The sequence below is a fragment of the Vanellus vanellus genome (genome assembly GCF_965231255.1).
Source record: "Vanellus vanellus genome assembly, chromosome: 1".
Lineage (NCBI taxonomy): Eukaryota > Metazoa > Chordata > Aves > Charadriiformes > Charadriidae > Vanellus > Vanellus vanellus.
The window spans coordinates 15,331,649-15,359,467 of NC_138905.1; the positions used below are offsets into that span (position 1 = coordinate 15,331,649).

The 27,819-nt window shown below is 39.4% G+C and overlaps 1 protein-coding gene across 3 annotated transcripts in view; it reads right to left on the bottom strand.

Annotated features, from left to right (window-relative positions):
• SRPK2 (SRSF protein kinase 2) overlaps positions 1-25,177 on the bottom strand; it is a 100,144-nt gene extending 74,967 nt beyond the window's left edge. For 2 of the 3 annotated variants that reach the window (XM_082498828.1, XM_082498827.1), the window contains exon 1: positions 24,972-25,177. In XM_082498828.1, the coding sequence (XP_082354954.1) occupies positions 24,972-25,009 (38 nt within the window). In that variant the 5' untranslated portion in view covers positions 25,010-25,177. The remainder of the gene's footprint in view (positions 1-24,971) is intronic. The other variant, XM_082498829.1, reaches the window with a different exon arrangement.
• Positions 25,178-27,819: the final 2,642 nt, after the last annotated feature.

The following is a 27,819-nucleotide window of genomic DNA, read 5'->3' on the forward strand; positions in this document are numbered from 1 at the left end:
AGAGGCACAGCTGGCATGCACACAATTCCCAAAGTCAGGGACAAGCCAAATAGCAAAGCTTTGCATGGTGGTTTCTGCACAACCTCACAGAGGCCTTCTTTTAGTTAGCTGTGCTACATCTCATTTATGCAGCTTTTAAACACAGATTCCCAAAGAGTCCTCGGTTCAAGAAAGCATTAATAACGTTACAACTTTTTTGAGATACTGGTTTTGCCTTCACAGACCCTGAAACAGGTTGCATTAATACTATATTTTTTTAAGAAAGGAACTATCAAGAGTATTAACAACTTGTGAAGATGATTTTAAAGAATCCTTTATTTCCTTAAATTTATAGCAATCCTGTCATCTTTTTTTTTTTTAAAGAAACTTTTTGAGGAGTTCCAAAAAGACGAGCGAGTAGGATAAAACAACATTTTCCATGGAAAATATAATTAGACTGTCACTAATCTGAATGCTGTCAAAATTTCATGACTAAACTTGTAAAAGTGCCTTCTCATTTTGCTACAAATAAGGGAGAGGTATAACTTATTTTTATGCAAGGGTGATTTTCAGCCTGTTTAAATATTTCTAAAGCTCTAGATAAACAAAGTATCACTAAACAAGGCTCATAGCTTTCAATAAATAAATTAGTGTGGGGGTGCAACCAAAAATTTTATGGCAGTACTATGGCAAACGAAGACTGACGTTAACTTGCAAGACTCTAGTCAAATTGCTGTGAGAGAGATGGAAACTAAACCAGGAACTCACCACAGAGATCTGAAGCACACACAAATGACAAGGTGGATGTGATGCCAGCTACCATATGTAAGCACCAGAGAATGGAATTTATGCACCAGTTAAGAAAACAGGAAAGGAGCAGTTGAATCTATTTAAATTAAAAATGGACTTCATTTATCTATAGGAACAACCTATATGATAGCTTGAAACTTCCAAACTGTAACAGAAGCAAAAGACTGAATAAAAAGTAGAACTGCTATATTTTTGAAGTTTTTAATTTTTAAAACAACTCAAAATCAGGATTGCGACCTAAAGTCATTAATATTAAGCCCTGAGGTTAATTCAGTAACTTTTCAAATTAGGAAGACAACAGAACTGACATTTTTCAATAACTAATATTCTTCTCACAACAAAAAGTTCTGGCTTCGGTTCTCTACACATTAAAGGAGGACTCCAAAACACTGTCATGACTTCACTGATTCTGTATGTACTTCAAGTCCTTCTATTTGTATAAAAATACATATAAAATGTATACCGTGCATACATAAAGCAACCACAAAAACAGGTAAGTACTGAAAAGGTTTGTCCAGTTTTGTGTGAACCCTATGACCTTGCATATATCTCATGTATACTGTAATTACCTTCCTACTGTCACCAAAAATCATCTTGCACCTGCCTACCAGTCCATTGCTTAAAAAAACAAAAAAAAAAAGAAAAAAAAAAAAAACAACCAACCCCAAAACCTTTAAAAACAGGAAGATGTAGGATTACATACCCTCCTTTTACAAGTTATTTACAAAGTTTGAAGACCTGGAAATTTTCATTTTGGAATTTAAATATTTTTCTCACTTGTGCTTACTTTAGACTTTAAACTACAATACATGTTAGAAGATTCTGTAGGTGGTTAAAAGAATTATGTGACTATGACTTTAGAGACACTCTGGATGATTAACCTAAGAATCAAGATGAGACGTGAGGTTTTATTCTGTTTTGTTCCCTCCACCCCAGTCTCCCTTGATAAGGACTCAACAACTCTGCCACTTTAATTAAAACAGTGAGAACTACTAATGCACATCTGACTCATGCAAAAAAAACCTCCAGCAAAACAGAGAAAATACCAGACTAGAAATTCTATTTAAAAGATGTACAGAGATGGATGAGAGTATCAAAAACATTTTGGAGAGTAGGAGGGGAACAGTCCAGAACACCTTCATAACTTCTGTATACATTTCAAAAATAAGGTACAATTTTATTTCTTCTTTATTCTGTACACAGCATATTCAAAATAATAATAATCAGGGAAAAACAGTTATGGCCTTTTGCTCAGTACCTGAAATGGTTTCAACAACTTACTATTCACCATTTCAAAATGGTCTTCACAATAAAGGATTATTACAGAATTATTTTCTAGAAAAAGAACTCTGCGTTTGTGATTTTTACTATATACTATGATCATTTCCAAACCCACACACATTCATTTTTATTTAGCCACAGACCTGAGACTTTACTCAGTGACCTACACTGACCAAGTTCTTTAAACACTTCCCATGAAATGACAACACTCAATACCTGTATATGTGATTTAACCAAAGCTCCTCTCTCTCATAGTCATGGGTATGCAGTCGTGCCCTCTCCACCAGCTCTAGCACTTGTTTATTGACTTCTTTTGAAGCTTATTCTAATAATCAGAAGTGTAACAGAAAACTTGCAGAGTAGAAATGGAGGGACGATGTGCACAAGACTGCACAGGACAGATCAATTATTTCAATGGTAATGAGCTCTTGGATTTGCTATTATCATAGAATCACAGAATGGTTTAGGTTGGAAGGGACCTTGAGGATCATCTAGTTCCAACCCCCCTGCCGTAGACAGGGACACCTCCCACTACACCAGGTTGCCCAAGGCCACGTCCAGCCTGGCCTTGAACACCTCCAGGGATGGGGCCTCAACAACTTCTCCGGGCAACCTGTGCCAGTGCCTTACCACCCTCAAAGTGAAAAATTTCTTCCTGATGTTTAATCTAAACCTGCCCTCTTCCAGTTTAAAGCCATTCCCCCTTGTCCTATCACTACATGCCCTAGTAAAAAGTCCTTCCCCAGCTCTCCTGTAGGCCCCCTTTAGGTACTGGAAGGCCGCAATAAGGTCTCCCTGGAGCCTTCTCTTCTCCAGGCTGAACTGCCCCAACTCTCTCAGCCTCTCCTCATAGGAGAGGTGCTCCAGCCCTCGGATCACCCTCGTGGCTCTCCTCTGGACACGCTCGAGCAGGTCCATGTCCTTCTTATGTTGGGGACTTCAGAGCTGGATGCAGTACTGCAGGTGGGGTCTCAGGAGAGTGGAGTAGAGGGGCAGAATCACCTCCTTTGACCTGCTGGCCACATTTCTGATGCAGCCCAGGATGTGGTTGGCCTCTTGGGCTGCAGTCACACATTGCTGGCTCACGTTGAGCTTCTCATCAATCAGCACACCCAGGTCCTTCTCCTCAGGGCTGCTCTCCAGCCATTCCCCGCCGAGCCTGTATTTGTGCTTGGGATTGCCCCGACCCAGATGTAAGACCTTGCACTCGGCCTTGTTGAACTGCATGAGGTTGGTTTGGGCCCACCTCTCCAGCCTGTCCAGGTCCCTCTGGATGGCATCCCTTCCCTCCAGCATGTCTACCTTGCCAAACAGCTTGGTATCACCAGCAAACTTGCTGAGGGTGCACTCGACTCCACTGTCCACGTCTTACAACAAAGATGTTGAACAGTACTGACCCCTGAGGAACTCCACTCGTCACTGCTCTCCACTTGGACACGGATCTGTTAACCACAACTCTTTGAGTGCAACCATCCAGCCAGTTCTTTATCCACTGAGTGGTCCATTTGTCGAATCCATGCCTCTTCAATTTAGAGACCAGGGTATCGTGTGGGACGGTGTCAAACGCTTTGTACAAATCCAGGTAGATGACATCAGTTGGTCTTCCCTTGTCCACTGCCGCTGTAACCCCTTTGTAGAAGCCCACCAAATTTGTCAGGCATGACTTGCCCTTGGTGAAGCCATGCTGGCTGTCACCAATCACCTCCTCATTTTCTATGTGCCTTAGCAGAGCTGCCAGGAGGATCTGCTCCATGATCTTGCCAGGCATAGAGGTGGGACTGACTGGCCTGTAGTTTCCCGGGTCTTCGTTATTTTCCTTTTTGAAAACAGGGGTTATGTTTCCCCTTTTCCAGTCGGCAGGAACCTCACCAGACCACCACAACTTCTCAAATATGATGGCTACCAGCTTAGCAACTTCATCTGCCAGTTCCCTCAGGACCCACAGATGTATCTCATCATGTCTCATGAACTTGTGCACCTTCAGGTTCCTCAGATGGTCTCGTACTTGAGAGTATTATTCAGTGTATCTTCTGAGTGATATTTATTATAACTACCCCTCTAGAAACTGTCAGAGTAAAGCTTTACAATTGACTTAGGCTGATTCAAGTTGATGCTTCCACTGACTGTCCTGCCTTCTGCTTATTTCCAGGCATTTCTCCTGCCTGCGTTTGTGCTCATGTCGCTATGCTATGTAGCTCCCTAATCCAGCTGAAAACCTCCGCCCTTCCTCTATTGCAATTTTCAGGCTGATCAAACCTTGATCCGACTGACTGCATCAAAAGTACCAGTGCCAGCACTAGAGAACAGAAGAAGCAAGTGCTGGGGATAAGGTGTGACTTCAAATGTAGACTTAAGCCAACTGCTTAAGTGAAACTGCTCTTGAAGCATATTTTCAACATGATGTATCTCCACCATTAGATTTTACACAGCAAGTTAAAAACTATGCAGTAACATACACAGTACAAATGGCTTAAAGGTAAATACCTGTGGTTCATTATAGACTTTTCATGAAGAACAAAACTCTGAGGTTAAAATACGCCTTGGTGATTCACCCCAACACTTCTCTTGTAATGGTACTGAAACAAATACACACACACACACACACACACACAAATCTTCTTATACTCTCAGTCTCTGTAGAATGGATGGCCTTTTACTGAAAAACCATTAGCATTCTATGTAGGTTTCAGCACCATCTTAACTAAGCCTTACTGACCTGATTAATTTGACATTCTGTTTTATAAATTATGATAAGGAAGACACAAAGCATTTTTTAACAGATGTTGTCTTTAATAAGGTGGAGAATCTATAAATGAGTGAAAATCTTATAAAGATGAGTATTATCTCTATTTTGAACTGAGATAGTTTGCCAGAGGTAGAAAGCTCTTACATTTGACTGTATTAACAGGTTCCTTTGCCAGGGGTTGCCTTTCTTCTCAGAATGAAACTGAATCATGCAATATTTTTAGTCACTGATATTTGAACTATAATTTCTCAAGTCCATCTTTCTTTTAAACTGTTCCAGAGAGAGCAAATGCCATCACCCTCTCTAAGTCACCTTGTCAAAGGCTTGGTGAATTGTAAATATTCTTTTCCTACCTCCAAACAGGACTATCAACAAGGCAGCCTTGCCTCCTGGGGTTACTAAGCCTCAGATCAAATGACTTTTCATACTAGCATGATCTAGCTATGTACTGTTCTAACTTTAAAGCTTAAACATCTTTCCCACAAAAAAAACATAACAGGTTTTGGGCACAGCGAACTTGAAACAGTTGTTATGGTCTATAATAGGTGCTTTCATGTTTCAAATGAATCTTTGATGGCATTTAGATCTCCAGCTCCCGGCTGATGTACCCAGATCACCGAAATGGGCAAACACACAAGTAAGATAATTTTCTAGGGCTTTTTTTGGTGGTGTTTTTTTTTTTTTCCTTTCAACTCAGAAAACCCTTCTTAAAATGTTACTGTTGAACTAGGGTTAGTATCTAGAAATTTCCACTCCAAGACTGGCCTAAAAAAGGTATAGTATTGATTACAGGATGAGAACACCTTTTCTCATTCCAGAAATAACTATTTGTGGCCATGCACGATGCACTAAGGAGTTACAGTTACAGCATGAACAAATCATTACTTGGTATGAATTCTAACAGGATTGCCAATGCCTTGCCTTAGCAATATTTCCATTTTTAGAAATACAGAGGCAATGTTGTACATGCTGAAACATAGGTGAAAATGCTTAACTGTAGGTTAGTTACTAGTGTAACTAAACTACCAGTGGAAATTTCACTTGACTTCTGTACCCAACATGGGACCTTAGATGTTAACATCAGCCTTCATCCCCCCTTTCCTTTGAAGAATGAAGTCCCTGTTCTGGAGGATTATAATTATTGTTGCCCAAATATGCAATGTGCCCCAAACATATATCCCCAAACAGTGATGGCACTGCAGCACCTTACACAGGGTTGTGGTTTTTTTTTTTTTTAAATCTCAATGCCTATATTCTCAAAACTTTGTCAAACAGAATCAGAATGCTCTAAAAACCTAACAGTTCAACTGCCGTTAGTAAGAACTCCTGAGACAAGAAATTAATACACAGATAAATTGCCGCTGTTGATCTGTGAAACAGAAGATAAGAAAGATCCTGGATTAATTAATGCTGAAGAGACTGTAAAAATAAAAACTCTCAAAATGCAAGGATAGCCAGCTATCTTAGTCACTTTTGGAGAGAGGTGATAAAATATCATGCTCATCATGTTCCTATCAGACACCTAGGATCCAGCCAAAAAAACCCCCAGAAGTCTCAACTTTTATCCCGCCAAACTGGAAGCAGTTGGGTGATAAGGCTTTACAAAAGCAAATGAGCCTGTACTTTGTAGGTGAGCTCTTCTTCCACATTGACCTTCAAGTAGCAACTGACTGTAATTTTTGAGTGGGAACCATATACCCAAGAATACTCAATGAACTTTTCTTACTATTGTTTCCTTTTAATGTACATTAAACCCCAAATACCCAAGCAGTATGCTAGTCTAAAAATCTCACTATCTAATCATTAAGATGAAAGAAATGTCTGCCTATATAGCAGGCAGACATTAGAAGAATTAGTAAATAACTCAGTTATGTGGAATTATGCATTAACTCTCTTAGGCATTTGATTACTAAATACACTGAAAGACGTGCCATATTCTTACTGTATAAAACAAATGATCACCTAGATTAACATATTCTTTCTTGTCAGAATTTCTGTTAAATCCTAAAATCTGAATTGCAACATCTTCTTTTAGCTAATGCTTTAATGTTTGCAAACTGCAGCGACAGTAGTGGGGACTACCATAAAAAAAGTCCACAAAACAATGCTGAATTGTTAAGGCTGACTTAGAACAAACACAAGAGAATCCTAAGTGAATTCTGAAACCCTAAAAATTAATGTTATGCTACGAAAAAAAGAAAAGAACACCTCAATAGTTTGTGGTAAATGCAATTACTGTCCTGCTCACTCATTCTCTCCTCCTGTCCAGCGTGCAGGCTCGGGCACTTACCTGATGGGCCAGTGAACTGACTCAGTTCACCGAGATGGAAAACTTGGGGTGCCAGAGGGGAGAGGAAGACTGGCAGAAGTGAAAAAGCTGTAGCAGGAGCACTCATTTCAGTTGCAAAACTGTTAGGCTGAGGTCAGCCCTCCTCCCAGAACCATACACAAGAGAGATTTATCCCTTGTACTTCAGTGAGAAGCATAAGGAAACTGGGAAAGCTTGTCATGTCACTGGTCCCAAAATCCTGTTACAGAAGTTGCCAACCGGAAATCCAGGAAATATCCACCTAGGAGACAGCTGGCACAGCATAAGATACTACTAGCTGTCTAGATACTTGTTTCTGTGCCAGAAATCAGCCTTCCTGTATGAAAGCGAACAGAAAAGGGACGTGCTCAACTAATACTATACCCAGAATTAATCCATCTTTAATCCAGGTACTACCAGAGACTGATTCCCTAATAAGCCTACCTAGACCCAAGCAGGGCAGCAGGAGCAGCACTGCCACATTGACTGAGCAGTCCTCACACTCGCCTGCTCAGCTTCTTACAGGCCTGCAGACACACAGCAAGCACCTGCTAAAAGCTTGAGAACAACTGCTATTACCCGTTGTAACATAAGAAAATCCCAAGAGAGTACAAGCTATATCAACAGGTAGATTAAAGTATGTTAAAAATAGTAAAGAATCATCACAACCATGCCTTAGTCCCTCACGGAGAAATAAAAATGACACCGGTTGCAAGAGGGAACAAAATGGCCCAGAATTTAAAGCGGTATGAATACAACAGCATTTGATAACCAAACACAGGCCTTCTGCTTTGACTGTCATAGGCTGGCATCATTTCAGACACAGCACAATCAGATCCTGAGGGAGAGTAATGACTTCTGGTGCTCTGCCTAAAACCCTAAGGGCAATTCAAATACAGTTATTGATGAGTCCTGGAGGGAGATACATCAAGCTCTCCTTGGGCAAGGATGTTACAATCATCAACCTAGGTAAAAGTAAGCTAAAACAGGAGTACAAGATGGAGATAGGTACTTATAATCAATGTGGGTACGAATTAATACAGCTCATTCAAATCAGAGTTTTACCAGCCTCAGTCGGTATTTTTTTCTTTTAGCTAATGCTTTAAAGTTTGCAAACTGCAGGTATAACAACAGTGGGGACTACTATATAAAAAAATTAACAAAACAATGCTTAAGTGTTAAGACTGACTTAAAACAAGTGCAAGAGAAGCCCAGGTGAATTTTTCAATTCAGCATCTTTTGTTAAAAAAAGGCAAGAAATACTCAACTAAGTTAAATATGTAACAAATTTTTAGAGATACATTGCATTTACATGTGCCTTTATACTTATGCTTTACAGGAAACCATTAAACTTAATTTCTCAAAACTGAAGTCTCATTCCTTCTAAAAAGCAAAAACTGGGGAAAAAAATCCTTCTCTTCAGAGTGTATACATATCATGTCTTTCTACTAGTCATCTTTGTTTGGAAGAAACACATATATGCATCTTTCACACTCAGAATCCAAGTCTTTAAGAAAAATCAAATCACTTGAAAGAAAGCTTTTAAATAGAAAAATCACAATCATACAATCAAAGAGTTGTTAGCATCTCCTGTGAATAAAACATTTCCCTTTTGTGTTTATATTGTTAATGAACCTAATTACATCATAACACCACCATCATATTAATTATGGTTTTGGATTCCAGTTCAACCTGAGCTTGGGCTGTTCTGAAGTATGCCAATACAACAATGAGCAATCGACTAAAACTGTTCTTTTAAAAAAAAAAAACACAAGATAAAAAAGAAACCCTAAGCAATGCACAATATGACTCAAGCAAAGCACAGTATATAAAACAACAGGTCTTGGAAAAATTAAACTAGTCATGTCAGCAATGCTGGAACAGTAATTAGCAATATCTACACATATTTGCCAAGATTAACTAGCATGAAGACCACAAAACTAAGAAAAAAAACATACTGACAAAGGATATATTTATTGCAATAGTATAAATATTATGCTTTCACCCCTATATTTCATAACAGGTTTTGCCCCTTAAGTTTAACATAGTGTATTTCATGATTTCTAGTAGTTGCCTCTTATGGTTCACAGTCAAATCAACATACAAAATAAAAGCTGACTTACAAACTCCCAAGTTTTCACCTTCCTATCCAGTTAGTGATTCACTCTAAACGAATCACCTCCACTGACGCTCTGTCAACATCACCCACACCTCTACACAACAGGAATTTAAATCCTGCAATCTGGCACAAGGAAGTTGGCCTGTATTCAGTATTTCACTGAAGTTCTAGCAATTTCTATTACATGCAGTGAAATAACATTGTAATTGAAAGCAGACTTTTGCATTACTATGAAATTATCGGATTGAATGCTAACAATAGTAGCAAACATGCCAAAAAAATAACTAGAAAGAAGCTTTAAGACTTTCAATCTTCACTGACATTTTAAATTACAAAACTTTGATTTCCAACTCAGGAAGACTTGATTAAAAAAGGACTAGATTACTTGAGAAAAACCACACAATTTTAAAATTAGATATAGCAATACCTTCCCTCCGCTAAGCGATTAAACCACTCACTGTGATCCCTTTACATATGGCTTTAAAAAAAGCCTTAGCATAAAGGCATGCTACAGAACATAATATTTAGTTTTTCATCTCAACGCTATTTTTAAACAATATAAATTTTATTACAGTCAAAATAAGAAATACTTTTCATAATCCCCCAAAGCAGTCTGTAACTAAACTCTGCAGACAGACTAAATATTAAAATCCTGTCAATATCTTTCTCTAAGAATTCTGCATAATCCCACTTCCAAAAAAACCCACTTTTACTTAGCAAGAATAATTTTCTTTCTCAATTGCCTACTGATTCTTCAGTATCTAGGTCATAGAGCGGGCTACCAGCCCTACTTGAAAAGCTACAACGTAAGTTGATATACTGTAACCTGTGATCCTCCTATCCAATCAAGGTAAGAAACAAATGAACAGGGGACACAAAATACATGTAGGTGGGGCTAAAAAGGAAGGAGACAGCATTCCAGTTGATAGTACTGAATGCTTGCAATATGCACAATATAAACCACTAAGGTTTATATTTGTATAAAAATAGCTGTAGCCCACTAATTATTATAATGTGCCTATCCTAACAAAAACGCAGTGCAATGTATTTTACAAGTAAATCCTTGTGCACCGATATCCATGCTGATAGTTAACTGCGTTATACTCAGAATTAGTTTTTACTACATTAAAAGTTAATTAGTTTACTACGTTAAAAGTTCTCATTTTATTTAAAGATAGAAAATTTTAAATATTTATTCCATATCCTCATTTGTTTTTATAAAAAAAGTTTCATTACCAAACTCCTATCGTTGAGGTGACTGTTCCATTTTTTCTGTAATTTTAAGTATCCCTAGTTGGCATTCTATTACTTAGAATGGGCTGGTACCAACTTAAAAGATACAAGTCACAGGTAAAAATAACTTTCTAGGTGTTTAATTATGAAGAAACCATTATAGCTTGCCAGTTATTACCTCACAGAAGTTTCCACAGCAACCAAAATGCTGATTTTGTTATCAGTGAATAAAGATGAGATTGCCCAAGAAAAGGGAAAGTTTCTGTATTACTCGGCATATGATAAGTGTGTTAGTCATGTGTGTTGAAGGAGTTAAATTATCACATCATTAATATAATTTGTTAAAAAGCTTCCTCCGTCATAATTAAGGCCATGAATTTACCATAAACAAATAAGTAAACAACCCCCCTCCCAACCCAAATCTTGTTTTAGAATATGCTGAATGTTTAATAGATGAAAAGCATAATTAACTATAAATAACTCAGAGCATCAGAAATTCAGATGCAGGAATAGTATATGCTTCTGAAATATCCATGACAGATAATGAACAACAATCAAATACCTCCCTTATTGATTACCTTTGTCTTAAGTCCACTATAAAACATCTGCCTGTAGATCTGAGACCAAATCCCTTCCCTAGATGCAAAACAGCTAAACATCAAATACGGAAGTGAGTTCTAGAAACAGCTAGAGGAAAAAGACAAAGAATTAGTATTGTAAAGCTAGTGAAGCCCCAGCTACTGTAGAAGGGGAAACAAATAGCCAGAGAGGCAGAACTGGACTGATGTCTTTTTTTACCGTGTTTGACGTAATGGGCAATAAACAATATAGAATACATATAGAACAGTATCAAAGAAAAGCTATGTGCTCTCAAGTGCATTACTTGACTACCGAAAAAGGTGCTTTCAACAGAAAAAGATGACCACCAACTAAAAAAGCAACTGGTCTTAGGATTACAGTTTAAGTATAGAAATCAGAAAGGGTTTAAAAAAAAAAAAAGTAATAGCTTTTAAGAACTCTAGAATATGTTTTTCCTGTTATAGTTTTAGCTGAATTTCAGAATACAACACTCTGTTTCCACACAGTCACAGAACAGTTGAGGCTGGAAGGTACCTCTGGAGGCCATCTGGTCCCACCTGACTGCTCAAAGCAGGGTCACCTTGAGCAGGTTGCTCAGGGTCATGCCCAGTTGGGTTTTGAGTATCTCCAAATATAAAGATTCCACAACCCCTTTGGGCAACCTGTGCCAGTGTTTAACTATCCTCACAATAAAGTTTTTCTTACATGTGAATGGAGTTTACTGTATTTCAGTCTGTCCTTCTGCCTCTTCTCTGGTCACTGGGCACCACTGAGAAGTCTGCCTTCTTTACACCCACCCATCAGGTATTTATTTACATGCACTGGTAAGATCCTCCTCCGCTCTTCTCCAGGCTGAACAACCTCTACTCTCTCAGCCTCTCCTAACATGATAGGAGCTCCAAGCCCTTCACCATCTTTGTGGCACTTCAGTGGACTCGCTCCAGTATGTCCCTCTAGACCTCTCTTGTACTGGGGAGCCCAGCACTGGATACAGCACTCCAATGTCTCACCAGGGCTGAGTAGAGGGGAAGGATCACCTCCCTTGATCTGCTGGCAACGCTCTGCCTCATGCTTTGCTAGATCATGTTCAACATGCTGTCTACCAGGTCCTTTCCCGCCCAAGTGCAGCCCACTTCTCCAGCCTGTCGTGGTCCCTTTGAATAGCACCCTCTAGTGCATTAATCACTCCTCCTAGTTTCGTATCACGTGCAAACTTGCTGAGGGTGCACCCTGCCCCATCAGCCAGGTCATTAATGAAGATATTAAACAGTATCGGCCCCAATAAAGGATGACTGCTGGAGTACACCATTAGTGACTGGCCACCAGGTGGACTTCGTGCCACGACCACAGCCCTTTAAGCCCAACAGTTCACCCAGATTTCAGTCCACTTCACTGTCTACTTATCTAGTGCATACTTCCTCAGTTTTTCAATCAAGATGTTATGGCAGACACTGCCAGAAGTCTTGCTAAAGTCAAGACAAACAACAGACACTAATGTTGCTTAATCAATGTTAAATATATCATAAGCCTCTAACATTTTTGTCCTTCAGTACCATACTTGGACCATTTTTTTGCTACATCACAATAACTCCTATTACTTCTCTTGTGAACTCTAGCCATTACAAACTCATTTCTGAATTACTCTAAAACCTTTGTCAAACATTTGTATATGCAGAAGCAAGTGAAGTACTACCATATTTTCACATCTCAAACTAGCACTTCACATAATCCGTACCTCTTTCAATGCATCAGTACTTCAAAATAAATTTTCAAATAATCAGCACAAAATCAAAGGCAGGGGATAACAAAGCAAACAGATGATAGACAACTGTGAGCAGACCTTACCTAAACACAGAGGGACAACAAGAATGAGGACTAGGGGGTTAAAGGGAAAGCTCTGGGATAAACCTCCTGTTGTATTATTTGCATATAAAACTCCACTGCAACTGAATCTTGGGTTACTTTTTGCGGGAAACAGCACACACGTGAACTGGTAGTTGTGGACAGAACAACGAGGTCTTAGAAGTTTAGAGAGCCAGAAGTTTAGAGAGCCAGGAAGTGCTAAGTCTCAAACTTTCAAGAGTTAAGTAAGGCAAGGTATGTGTCAGCTCCACCTGAGCTGGGCTTAGACCAACGGAGTAGGGTGATCAAGCACCATGCAATAACCTAGAGTCAGGCTTTCTATAGAAGAAAAGCAACCATTTAGAAAGAAACAAAAACAATGGACTACATCTAAACACTCTTGCCCTGAGAAGTCCAGTGAAGAGCTGGCAGAAGCCTGAAAAGACAGATCCTAAAGCAGCTCACACCTGTCTATGGGGAAGTCCTGACTAGAGCTATTTGCAGTAAAGGGCAGGAGTCTTCAGATGCCAGGCAATGTGACCTGGGAACAAACTGTGGAGTCCAGAAAGTGAATAAAGGTATTATAGCATGCATAAAGACTTTTTTTGAGAGTTATATTTTAGGTATGGCATTGTTATCCTAAAAAATAATGTCTGTGATCAAGTTGTTCTCTAAAGAATTCTGTATTTGGCTGCAATCAAGGCTGATGGTTGGGCTGAGTACCCTCCTTTCAGTCTAAATAAAAAAAGGAACATTAGGTCTTTTACACAACAGCTGTAAAAAAAAAAAAAGAAAAAAAAACACCCAAAAAACCCCACCAATGTCCAAAGCACTGACACATCAAATCCAGTTAGACTGTAAAGTGTGTGAAGAAGTTAAGAATTTTATAAATAACAATTATGAAATTAAAGGACTTGGGGAAAACTGTTGCAGCTATATACGCCTCTGTGTTTTAAGCAGGAAAAAAAAAAGAAAGAAAAAAATGCTGTCCCTGTGATCTCAGGAAAAGAGAGTTGAGTGGGGTTTTTTGGGTATTGGTTTTTTGGGTTTTTTTTTAGTACAGTACTTGCTAGACAGGCAGACTTGAAAACATCAGCAAAATAGCTGCTTGTTGCACTTTGTTTCTACTCTGCTCAAGCAAACAGAGCTCTGTTTACATTCTTTGCAAATAAACAGGACTGCACATACACACACAAAAAAATCTCACAACCCTCAAATCACATAATCTATTTTTCTTCCTGAGAGAAGCAACTTGGCAAAGCCCCAAGTATTAGCTAGCTCTTGGGCTCTTATAGCAGAAATAATACATGCCAGGTTTTCTGAATACAAATGTCAGATAGCCAAATACCAGCTAATACTCATTGTGGGTCTGTGGTTTTTCCCTGCTCAGCTACCTTGCAAGGGAATTGAGCAATCTCTTGATGCCTGCAGGTCAAATTAACGATCGGCCTTCCTGTCAACCTTGGAGACATTACTCCCCTTCTAAATAAGGATATACAATTGCTTTTTGCCTTTTCTAAACTGGCTCAAACACTTTTTGATTGCTATTACCAGACCAGAATGCATAGAGGCAGGATGTCTAGTCTGAGTTCATTTATGTTCCAGAACTCCTTACTATTATTATGCATCCCTATGCTATCTTACATCGAATGGGTTTTGCAACAAACAGATGCCAAGTTCAGTAGAGTAAGTAGCACTACTTGTTTTCGGTCATTGCTGAGCTTTGCCTTCATTAGATGTATGAGCTTAACATGTCCAGCAGGTTTAAGTCCAAAGCATAGAGCATATATTTAACACATTGTAACAAGATACCTCACTTTTCCTTTCCAGAAATACAGGTCTGTAAACTGAATAGGAGATAAGTAGTAGACAAAACTCTGCAATACTAAACTTCCATGAGACTGAGAAGTAGTAGCAAAGGAATTGTGCATTTTATATCCTCAGCTGATCTCAATCATTTGGATGCCCACATCAAATTGCCAAAAACCCAAACAAACCTAGATCCAGTTTTGACAGGTACTACACTACGGCCCCTGGGAGACCAGTGTTAGGTTATCTGATTAAAGACTAATCATAACAGAAACAGATCCAGCAAGGATCAGTGGAAAAACGATAGCTGGAGAAACCCCAACAACTTAATCAGTAAAAATGGAGCACCTGAATCAGCTACTCCCAAGACCACGAATTAGACCATATTCCCCCAGTGTGAAATCCACCAATATGAGTCAAGGAGGAAACTCTCTCCCCAGAAGCACCTTGAAAACTAAACGTTATTGCCTTAAGCAGTACAGGACTTACTACAGGATGCAGGGAGGAAGACCATTTTGGGATTGTGTAATATTTACCGTGGGACTATGTGAATATGAAAAACATTACAAAATGTTTAGGGGCAGGCATTAAAGGTAGAGAAAGACACGGATAAAGGTGGATACGGGAGAAACAAATACAGGAAAACAGCAGGGGAAAAGGATAAATGTGGCAGGTCCAGTGCACTTATCTGACTGAGCCCTGCCCTTGATCATGACAGTCTATCCTATATTGTCATTAAACCTTAATTTCTGTCTTCTTTGGGGATGTACTTTCTATTCTGAGTGTGTATGTGTGAACTTAAGCCAACTTCAAGCCAGACTGGGCAGCAAGTAGATAAGAGGTCTATGTACCAGCAACTGGAACAAGAACACAAGCCTCAGGGGCTCGTAGGTCTAGACGCCAACAACTGGGCGATACCAACGGCTCAAGGCTTCTGCAACTACGTAGACCATTTAAAACCGGCTACTAGGGGGACCCATACAGCATGTGTGTGAGTTCATGTGAAAATGCCACCAGTGGACTTCCATCCTGAGGAGCTGAAAAGGAGGAACAGGACTGGGCTGTCCGTGCAGTTCTTGCCTGAGTGTTCTGTGTATGTTTATGTGGTTGCCAATAAAGGCACTGGTTTGAGTCTCTGTTGACCTGTGCAGCCAGCTGAGTACGTATTTTCTGTATGTGAGTGTGTGTGCACGCACGCACACCTATTGGGAATAAGTGCTCAGTCTCGTTACTGGCTGGCCCTTGGGACACAGAACTGCAGCAGTACAGGAGGGACTCAAAGCTCTCCACATTTGGCTACCTCTAATGATGGGCATGGCTAAAAGGACACACACCTTTAGCAAGTTTCTTAGCAAAGCTATCAGTAACACTTTGAAAGTCAAGTGTATAAATCTGCCTTAGATTCAAGTTCAGGGTAGTCCGTACCTGCTTAAGCTGTCCTGGCATCTACTGGAACACGCTCCATGCACTTTCGCTAAGGCATTTTGTAAACCACTGAGGATTTACATGATAGTAAAAAAAAATGTATTAGCATTCTCAGGCACCATTCCACTTCAATTGGATGTCCTCTGGTTCTTTTAATAGCCCTTCAAATTCCTGTGTGCTATACACGTTTGAAAGGAATCTTGACTAGATGTTTCCAGGGTGTTTTCTTTTCAAGTCAGGACTCAACTGTATATCATTACAACAGAATAGTAACACAAAGCAAAAATATAGATGAAACATAGTAGATGTAAATTAAATTACAGGAACATAATTAATAAGTTTGCCTTGGAGAAATTTGTAAACAGATTTCCATAAAGAGCAACAGCATCTAGTGGTCTACACAAAAAAAAACAAAACAAAACATGGCAGCACAGTATAGCCATGGTGCCCAAGGAACAGGGCCTACACTAATTCATTGTCTCAGTAACCCACCCACAGATATCAAGAGTACTTGTGAGAAAGGGAGAGACTTCTTTTCCTTGATCACCGATAATTTCTTTGCAAGTTTTGCATTCTTTCACTTCTGTTGTGAAACATAAGCATTCTGAGGAAGGCTGTATCTTTTTTTATTTGGCTTTCTACTCTGAAACATTAATTACCTAGAAAGAGCCAAATGAGACTTCAAACAAAGTATATAAAGTCTGTTTGTACTCTTATTTATATTATATCAAAATGAAAGATTTTAATTGATAAAAATGTACTTCAGAATCACTGTGGTTGATCATCTTTTCCATGTGTCTTAGGAAGTCTTGGTCCAAAACTGTATTACAGTCTTCTCGGAAGCAGACACCTCTTGTAGCTAAGACACCAAGCAGCAGTGGAAATTCCCGATTCTTGTCACATACGCAATAGGAGCTGTCAGAAAGGCTTTACACCGTCATACTGGGGATGACAAAGCACCACTCTGAGGAAACTACCACACGTGGTCTCCAGTGGGTAAGGTAATCCTTTTATAGAAGGATTCATAAAGAGCAAAGCTAATTCCAAACATCTTCCATTCTAGTTCGTGGCATGGAATAAACAGAGGTCGATACGTCTGTTTGGTATGTGGGCATGGCAGGAACTGAATGCTTCTGTGGACAGTGGCCATAGCAGCTGAAGACGACAGACAACAAGAATCCGCAGGTCCTGATGCAGGATACAGAATAACAAAACAGCTGCCCACTGAAACCTGTAGGAATTTCAGACCCCTTTTCCATCTCCACAAAAAAAATCACTGCTGGATATTCTGATACAGTAATTACAAAAGAAAATAATACTCTTTATAGTGTTATTAATGACAAAAACAATTCTCCCAGTTTCTGCCAGAACTACTACTAATATTTAAGCTCTGACAACACAGAACAAACATGTAGCTTAAGAAGAGTTTCTGCACTAATATGGCCGCCTTTGCCCCCAAAAAAGATATACACTATCCCCACGCACAGTAGTTCTGAGGAACAGAATGAGGACAAGTCCTTGCCTTCTTAGGGAAGACTGTAAACATCTCAGTAGATTTGGGGCATAAGAAGTTGCTTCATGAAAAAAAAGCACTGAATTCTTAAAATGTTTTATGCTACTCCAATGATATTTTGCCAAATAAGAAGTAGCTTTAAGAAATTCTCCTCCCTTCCACAGAATTATGCTGCTACAGGTTTTTAAAAAGAAGTCTTCAAGATTAACCAGCACAACATTAAAATACAAATGTTTCACAAGCTTTCAAGAGAAGAAAATAAGATATTTTAGTAACTGAGGGTATCACCAATTTACAGTCATTTGTTGTTTTAGCACACAACAAGATAAAGTTAGAATTAGAACACTTTTATCAGTACAGAGAGGTTATTTAAAGTGCCTTCTGAACATCCTATTAAACACAATAGACAAAATTTCATACAAACAGAACATATCAGTGGGATGTGGTTCTGGTCTTGAACATTGTCCAGTCATGAAAGAGAAGCAATCAACCGGCCTGACTGACCTAAAGCTATAATCAGATGAGGAAAGCTGGGTAGACAAACTTGGTAAAGAACTGGCATTCCTTTGTTTGCAGCATATATAACAGGCAGAGCTTGGAGCTGCTAACATTTGTTTCATAATTGGAGCTTCAAAGAATAGAGAAAAAGAATGAAGCAAAAGAAAGGGAAATAGCAATTCACCATCCATCTAGTCACAATCAGCAGCATGAGTCTGGTAGGCATCCTAGATGACATGACTTTCATATTTGTCTTTAAGGTAACAGTGACTGGATTTTGCCAGCTTGAAGGAAATACAGAAGCCCCTGGGCAGATACTGGCTCAGGAGGGTAAAATTCCTAAAGACAGAACCAGTAAAAGACCTTCTGGTCACAACGTCCTTTGGACAGAAAAGGTAATTTTCAATCGAACAGAAAGACTGATGGATATCCTCCAAACTGTATGGCAAGATTCACAGCAACTCACAAGCTGAAGGTGCCACAGTTGCCTGATAATATGCTTACAAAACACAAGATACACATCAAAATGGAATGCTTAAATTGGCATATATTTGCTTAACCTGTTGCATAGAGTCTCTTGGTCAATTACAGGTCAATGAAAATATACGTATCCCATCACAGTAAATTTGCTGAATTATATGAACATCTAAATATTTGATTATTCACTTGTGAGTATATAATGTGAAGATGCAGAAAACTGCAAATTAATTTATCCTGTAACACAGCACAGCGACAACAGAAATGCAGTCATCTGGCAGAGGTACACATTGTTTTATGCAATCTTACAGGTAATGTTCCCTTACCACCTGTCAAGGGGCCTGGACTGGACATTTTAGCGGAGTCATGATTAAGACAGTGATTAGGCAGAAAGTTTCAAGTCATGAAACAGACTGAACTTGCAATACAAAAGGTTTTGCTTAAAATGACCCATTACTTTTTGGCTGACATTTTACCCTGAAGTGGAATTGGAATACATATATTTACCTTAGAAAGTATATTGTTCAAGTCATAGTTTTCAAATCTTTTACATACATGTTCTTTTAGCCATTAACTAACCGTGTTCTAATCATCACTGGATTGCTTGAATTAGTTTCCAGTGAACGGTTCTCATACAGGAAAATCTCATACAACCCCCCAGCACCTTCAATCTTACCCTTTCTCAAAGTTCTCTCATCTCAGTTCCAACACTAAGTGCCAAAAAACGAGAACTGTGTTTACACACGGTATATTAAAAACCTTCCTGTAATAAATATCTCACAAATAACTGCATCATGAAAAGTTCTTAAAGGTAAAAAAGAAAATAGCACACAGAAGATCATCTGAATAGTAGGGATACTAATGATACATTTCACTTGTAGTTATATATCAAAGTAAATTATCTTCTTACATATAGCAGAAATTCCAGACAGACACAGAAATAAACAAAGTCTATCACCAGAAAATAAAATACACTTCAAATTCCAAATCTTTTCAAAGCCTACTGATTAACTGATACAGGCACTATCAGCTCTATAAAAAGTGCAGTGTCCCCTAAAAATATCACCTTGAGTGAAAAAGCTGCTCCACAAGTGGATGCTTCTACATACACTATTTCTACACAAGCACAACAGCACATTGCAGCATTCTTTGTCTCTATATCCCTTTCATATTTCACTTAAAGGCCTTGAATGCTAAAATAATGAGCCTGTGAAACCTTCAATATGAAAAATACACAAAACATAGAATTTAATTTTAGATTACTAAAACTGGACCAAAATAATTATCTAGACTAAGAGAGCTATACAGGCACACTGTCACCAAACAGAGTTTGGTGGTGGAATGAAGTGCCTTCCTAGACAAGTAGCTTAGGGCCCACATTAAGCTAGGATGATTTCCTCCCTACTTCTGAGATAAAATACAACAAATAGCAGTATTAGCTTGCAATTTTGAAAAAAGGGAAAAATATACACTGTTCGTTGTTATCATATATTACTTTAAACACAACTAAAAAAACTGAAGTTGCATGACTACTGAAATGAAAGTTAGGCAATATTTCTTTTACACTTTAAAAAAAAAAGAAAAAGGAACGCAGGAAGACAGCTAAAGAAAAGATCGTATTTTAAAAACAAGTAAAGAAGTTACTGGAATTGATGAAATAGTTGCATTATTCTGATAATTATTTTTTGTTTCAATGTTACTTACATAAATAACAATCAAATTATTATCTTATAATGCCCTATTATCTAATAATTATTCCAAAACACTTATCTGACACACAGCAATATCAGCTTATACTGAATGTTATGATCTGATGGTTCTTCTACTTTTAAACATGTATTTTATTTCTGTATTTCATTACAAGTGACACTTCTGCCTTAGAAGTAGTGCATCCACAATTAAATTAAGTTTAAAAAAGAAAAACACACACAAAAAAGAACAAAAAAAAAATCCCAGATGTTCCTAAACCTAAAGGAATCCTTCAGCATCATAACATGTTTCACAGTGCCTCTTACATCAACTAACATTACATTAGGAAGCAAACAGTACTCGGTCTCCATCTTTTATTTTCCTCCTCATCAATTTAGATTTCTTCCTCCTTTATTTTATCTCTGACTGCGTTCTTGGCAGGACCTGATGAAGAAACCACGTAAAAGCATTGAGAAATATATTAATTTGCTCTGCAAAAATAAAATACAAAGAGAGAGGGGTATACATAGCTCAAGGCTAAAAAATACCAACAACAAAATAACACAGTTGTCCTTAAACCTTGTCTGCACCACCCCACCCCACATACTTCTACACATTAAATAACACAAACTTTGCTGTCCTACTGTCATTTGAAAGCATCTTCCCTTTACTGCTATTTATAAAACCCCTCAAAATCATGAAAATTGAATTATACACACACTGGTTATCTACTTCAAGACTGCTCATGAGTGGCTGCTGTTCTTTTTTTTTTTTTTTAAGCAGAAATTCATTTTAAAGAAACTTACACATGCAGCCTTTGCAGAAAGATGGGAAAAGAGCAGGTGAAATACTTTAGACTTATCAGACTTGCTAATAACCTTTATCAGCAAATACCCCACAGTCAAACTGCATTGCTACGATGACATAAATAAAGATGACATAAATCCAAAATCAGAGCTAAAAATATACTGAGTTGTTTGTCCTAAAGTATGAAAATGAAAAATGCTATATACATTACATTTGCAATCTAAAGAGTAGAAAGCGATGCAGGTGGCAGAACTGACTTTTCTCATAACAAAACAGACACTTGCAAGGAGTTCCACAAAGCCCTTAAAAAGGCAAAAAAGAAAATCTGTACAGCTCAAAGGGTTGACTATACTCTACACGAGAAGAGTGCGTAACTCATACAACACAAATTGTATTTTTGCTTTCTTGGAGGGTTCTTGAGGGACCATCCTCCTCCATCTGGCTGCTGCTACTTGCTTTCTAATGACATTTGCAAGGCTTGGACCAGTAACCTCACGCAGCTCCACTGAAACATAAAGAACGTGGGGGTATACGGTAGTTAAATTAATACTTATTAGATAAAGAAACCAGCTATGTGTCACATTGTAAGCACGCTGTAGGAAAACGTTTCCAGGTATACTTAAAGCTCAGACATCCAAACAAATCAATTCAGTGCAACAAGCTACAGTAGGTTACCTGATCCACTGCAACCATCCATGTGCACACACTCATCCGTAGTTACCCGGGTTACCTTATCAACAAGGAACGAGAACTTTGTCACAGGCTGCTAATGCGTACACAGGCAGCATTAACTACTTAGAAATTTAGGGCTTATAGATGCTGTCTGATTGCATCCGCTTAATGAAATATCCCATAACTCGCTAAAGTACACGTATCACCCCCCCAACTGCAACTGCAGTTTTTCTAGGGGGGAAAAGTGGAAACGATGAATTAATCTCATTAAAAAAATGTCTCAGGTTTGTATCAATTTACTTTTCAAGGCTGCAGTGTCTTTAACATCTCAGAAGATCCTCAACAAAGGGTTCACCTTACTTTCCTGCTAATGTCTCCTAAAAGCCTCTTAAAAACATAACCACCAACTATCCTAAGAGAATGCTGTAGGATTTCTAACGTGTTGAGCTTCCACAACAGCCAAACCATCCATTATTTTCCAGCTTCCTTCTCATCAATTTTTCCTTCTAGGATAGGATAACATGTTGAACTTGCCAAGTGAGGAGGAAAACCTACAAAACTAAACTGCCTTGTAAAAACAAAGACCAATCAAAGAAAGAGTCAAGTAATGGGCTTCTCTCTCTTTCCTCCTCTATTCCCATTTCATCAGTTTCTGCCAATGCACAGAGCACCTCCCCTCCTTCTATGCAAGCTGCACTGTCTAGCAGCCCCTGCTTGTGCAGAAAACACGAAACAAGCCATGGACTCTTTCAGATCTTCCACCTAGCATTTCCATCCAGAGAACTCAAGCTTCTCAAAAAGTCCAACCACTAAAAGCAAGGATAAAAACTGATAATAAAAAAAATAGGCAAATATGAATTCCCTTTCTGTGTTTGTCAAAAACATGCATATTTTCATGTCTGTATTGTGTGAACACAAACCACAATTTTGCTATACAGCAGACTGAGGACAGTTTAGCAGTTCAGACATTCCATACTAGAATTTATTTTTTTTCTTAAAAATATCTTATACAGTAATTTTGAAAGGGCCTTGAAAGGAACTGGCAGCTAATAGGATAGACAGCACTGTTTCATAACAGCTTGCAAAAAAATTCAGCCTATTTTTAGATACGTGAAAAGAATGTGGTTATTTAAAAAAAAAAATCTCAGATAATACTTTGTTGTTTTCATTTATAACTGACCACATAAATTGTGCAGCTGATGTGTCAAATCAATCTCCAGGTGAACAATACCACATATTTAAATCCTCAAAAGAAATCTATGCGCATATACAAGATTCACATTTTAATCTTTATTGCAAGACAACGCACCGTGGTGTTATAAAATCTTACTTTTTAATGAATGGCATTTAAATGGATCTCAGACAAATGTATCTTTTTCTAATTATGTGTTATAATCCTTTACAGGGAGCCATTCATCTAGGACTACCATTAGTTCAACTATGAGCATGTTTTGCTCAAAACCAAAGTGGTCAGTTTCAGAGTGCTGCATAACATTCATATTGATAAAATAAATACCTGTATTATACACCGAATTCCCCCATAGCAATGCTAACAAAAGCCTTTTCAAAAATCAAGTTAACACCTGTTTCCTTTACTATTTTCACCCCATCATCCTCCCTGTTATCACCACCATTTTATTAGTCTTATATTTAAAAATTTTAGGCATCAGGGTGGGATAGAGGTAAACAAATAAACATTAACATTTTCTTTCATGAGTCTTAATTATGAATAAATAAATAAAATATCTCTCAAAGCTCTTCTTATATTTCTCCATTTTGGAGAGGTGACTTAACAACCCATTCCCCCCCCACCATCTTCTGTATCTCTCATTTCTGGTATTTTGTTATACTACAGCTGGTGAAAGGCAATGCAGTTTGATTCTACATATCTTACACAAATATACTTATAAATCAAATTAAACTGCTCATTTTGCTTTTTAAAACCATGCATGCCACACAGCACTCGTTCATTTTGAAAGATGCCTTTTAGCCTCTTTCCTTAAGATAGCTTTCAGTGCATTATCATGTCTTTCTATGCTGAGCCATTCAATAAAATGTATTTTAAATAATAATTTCAGCTAAGCATACGGTTTGAGTGCTTAAAATTAAAAATTGGATTTTTTTTTCCAACATCCAATATTAAAATGACAAAATAGCACATTTGGATGGTCTTTTGCATACAGCCGAAATGATTACTGTAAATAATTTGGGGGAAAAAAAAGATATTATGTTGGTCTGGATTTAAGCAATTCTGAAAATAAAAATCTCTCCTAAAATTCAGTCGCAAGCAAAAGAGAAGTGAGCAGGGCCAGATCAGTTAAAAATCAGCAAAATAATCACCAGGAGGTTATTTCACATCCAAAAAAAAAAAAAAAACCAACCAAAACCAAAAACCCAACAAACCACTTAACGTGCATTTCGTACAAATATTTCTTTAAGGCGAAACAGCTACTTGAAAGTGTAATAATCTGACTGACAGATAAAATAATTGCTTTAAAAACACTTCTGAGTCATTTTGTCCTTACCTGCAGGCATGAACCATTACTGCATGCAGCGACTGCTCCATTTCCTAGCACAGACTTGAACAAGGATCGCATCTATCTCACAGAATGTGACTAATTGGAGGATTTGCGATTCCTGAGCTACTTTGCAAAGGACACTCCCTTTCCACATAACAGGACGCGAAACGCTTCACCGAGTTACATTTCCTACGCACCTAAATTCAAAGGAACCCTTTGCAACCGCGGAACGGCTTCCTGCAACACAACAGAAACGCCAGGTCTTTTTTTTAAAAAACGAAACAAAACAAAACACCGACCGGATTTAGAAATCGCGATGCCGTGACAGCGGGAAGGAGCGAGGTCTGCAACAGCCGCACACACACACACACACACACACACACACCAGCGCTGCTGTGGGGTGATTCGCATGCTGCGGCCCGAGGGGGCTTCGTTACACAAAAAATAAATAAATAAAATAAAAATTAAAAATACAAAAATCAATAAATCTCTGCAAAAACGCACAAAGCTCAACCAAAAAGAGAGGCTCGATGGATACGGTACGATAACCAGCATGCAATACGGCAACAATGCTTAGCAAACTTGCCGAGGGAGAGGGAGAAGCCCTGCGCCGCTGCTCGGCAGCGCTACACCACGGACCGCTCATGCAGGAGATGCAGCCGTACCTTTCTGAAGAGGACGACTTCTCAGAGTTAACTGACATCAGCAGCTCAATCTTCTGCTTGATTTCTGGAAAAATCAGGAAAATATTCACAACCGAGACCGCCTGCCCTCGCTCGCCAAACTCTTATGAGCCAAACGATTTTATTTCCCTAAGCCCTTTTGTTCGGGAGGAGGCCGCGGCAGCCGCGCTGCTCCTGCCAGGGCCGGCCCAGCCGCGCTCTGAGGGGACGAGGCGGGAGGCGGCGGGCCGGGCCGGCCCGCGCACATGACTGGGCACGGCGGCGGGCGGAACCATTCCGCACACGGGAGGGGGAAGTAGCGGGGGGGGCGCCTCTCCTCAGCCGGAGCCCACCCGGTGACCGGGCGAGTCGCGCCGCCACCGCTGCCAGCGGGTGCGTGGAGGTGAGTTTCTGAGGAGAAAAACCCCGAAACAAAGGATTTATGGCACGGATTGTCTCCCCGATTGGTTACCTCGGGCGCATTGAACACCCTCGGAAACCTTCGGATCAAAAGCCCTGAAAAATATGGCTCTTTGAATCATTTTTGTCACAAAGAATGAAGTATTAAATCCCTACTTTCGTACGCGGGTTAGAAATCAGGCATGGAAAACGCTGCGCATACCTGGGTTTTATTTTTTAGGGCCCTGCCTCTAATCCCCTCCAAATATACTTTGAAAAGTAATATTTCATTTTCCTTTGATATCTCCTGATTAGCAATCGGGCTAAAGACCGAGGGCAAAGGCCCGCCGGGCTGAGCAGGGCTGGCGCCCCCCGGGCGCGGGGACCCGGCCCGGCCGCGGGTCAGGGGCAGCGGCGCACGGGCAACGCCGGCGCTCGTCCCGCGACATCCGCCCGAAGCACAACACGCGGGTCCTGTCCAAAAAGGAATCCGCCAGATCCGCCGTCAAGAGGTTCGTGACCCCAAAAAAGCCCCAAGAATAATGTCAGGGATGTGAGCGTCATCTGCAGATCCCATCCTCGCCGGAGACCGTAGTGCCACCTATGGAAATACTGGTGAGACCTGTGCAACATTAGGACTGTGTCCACTTGTTTACAACCAAAGTGAACTTCAACTATTTGGGATCGACCATTCTATGACATCAGAACTTCAACCTGTCTCTTTTTTTCTTTCTTTACACATATTTCAGATACAAAGCCTCAGAGTTTCTGAAAACAGAAGAATAGAAACTATATTGTGTTTTTAACCTAAGTTAAAAAATTGTTATTGCTACTGGAATGAGTTTATCACCCTCGTGCTCTGGTGGAAGGGTTTCAAATTAGCAGCGATCGTCACCTGGTTAAGCATATGCCACTTGTTCTTCCCAAAACATACTGACCAGAGAAACCTCCAAGAAGAATCTCAGTTCTTGCATCCAAAGTAGATGCTTCTCAGAGCTTTCAAGACATGTCTTTGAAATGTCCATATGTCCACAACTGGCTCAGCACTGCGTGACTGCAAGGACCATGCAAAACTTCCTTTACCATTGCCCCCCCGCAGGCCGCAGGTGCTCCTCCAGTCACAGCTACCAGGAGACTTCTCTGCCCACCCAGACTCATGTCCCAACACAGGCAGAGGTTCAGCTATCGCAGGAGCGTCCAGGCAAGGGGCTGGGAAACCCCCCAGGTTCTGGGCAACTCCAGAGCTGCAGCATGCTGGAGAATAAGCTTGCTGATCTAGTCTCGGTTGGACCTCATTACTGAAAGTCCATAACAGTTCTTGTTTAGGCCATGTGCGTCTTTCCCTCTGTGGCTCAGTTCTCCAGCTATCAAGAGGGGATGACGGCATCAACTAAACTAACTCCCTGGGGTACTGGGGGGTTTTCAGTTAAAAAACAACCCAACAACCTATGATAAAACACCAGTGAACACCGCCAAACACCGTTACCCAATTTTGTAGTCAGTGCAGTCTTGAAAATGGCTACTAAGACTTAGAAAAATGGCTATTAAGTACAACTTAAAATTGCACAGTGGCTAAGAACTGCAAACATCGAATATCCACCTGACCACCGAAAGCCCCACTCAAATCCTGACATGTCATGAAGAACTATGCTGTGCTGCATAAAGGCTCCATGAACAGCTTTAATACCTCTTCATTTTCAACTATACAATCACACTCTTATTTCAAAACAGATTTTTAGTGCAACATATGACATTGCTGTTGACCATACAAGTTATGCAATGGGCTGGATATATTGTTACTTTAAAGATTGCTTTAAACAAGTGGAGGAAGGTTAACATTGTAATATTAGGGTTATCATAACACAGTATTTTCCAACACATTTATGTTTAAACTGTATGAAGGCAGTGAAAAGATCAAATAGACCAAAGAACAGTGGCATAGTGTGATCAAAAACATCTACTGCAGGACTCAACCAGGTATTCAGAACACTGCAAAAAGATTTCTCTGAAAGAAATTGCCTTTAAGAAAATTCACAAAAAATTACTTTGACAAGTCTCTGAATTTAGACTACTTCATATTACACAGGTTAAAAGAAAGTAGATGTACTTTTTTTTCCTTGAGGACCAGCATAGCTGCAATTCCTTATGGATTCTCTATTCATACTCTGACCCCATATGGTTCAACAAGAACAGGATGCTTCCTTACACATTGTGGTAACACATTTGCATTGTCAGTGCTAAAAGCTACACAACAGAAATTTTTGTGGGATGGAGGAGACTAAAAGGTTTGGACATCTTTGTGGAGAAAGCTTATTCCATTAGTACTCTACTTCCTCCCCCCCCCCCCCCCCCCCAATTATGAAGGAATGTTAGACAGGAGCGCTCTCAGTTACTTGCCCTCACTTTTGGACAGACGGAATTGGCAATTTGGAGGTGCAAACTAAAGTTCATT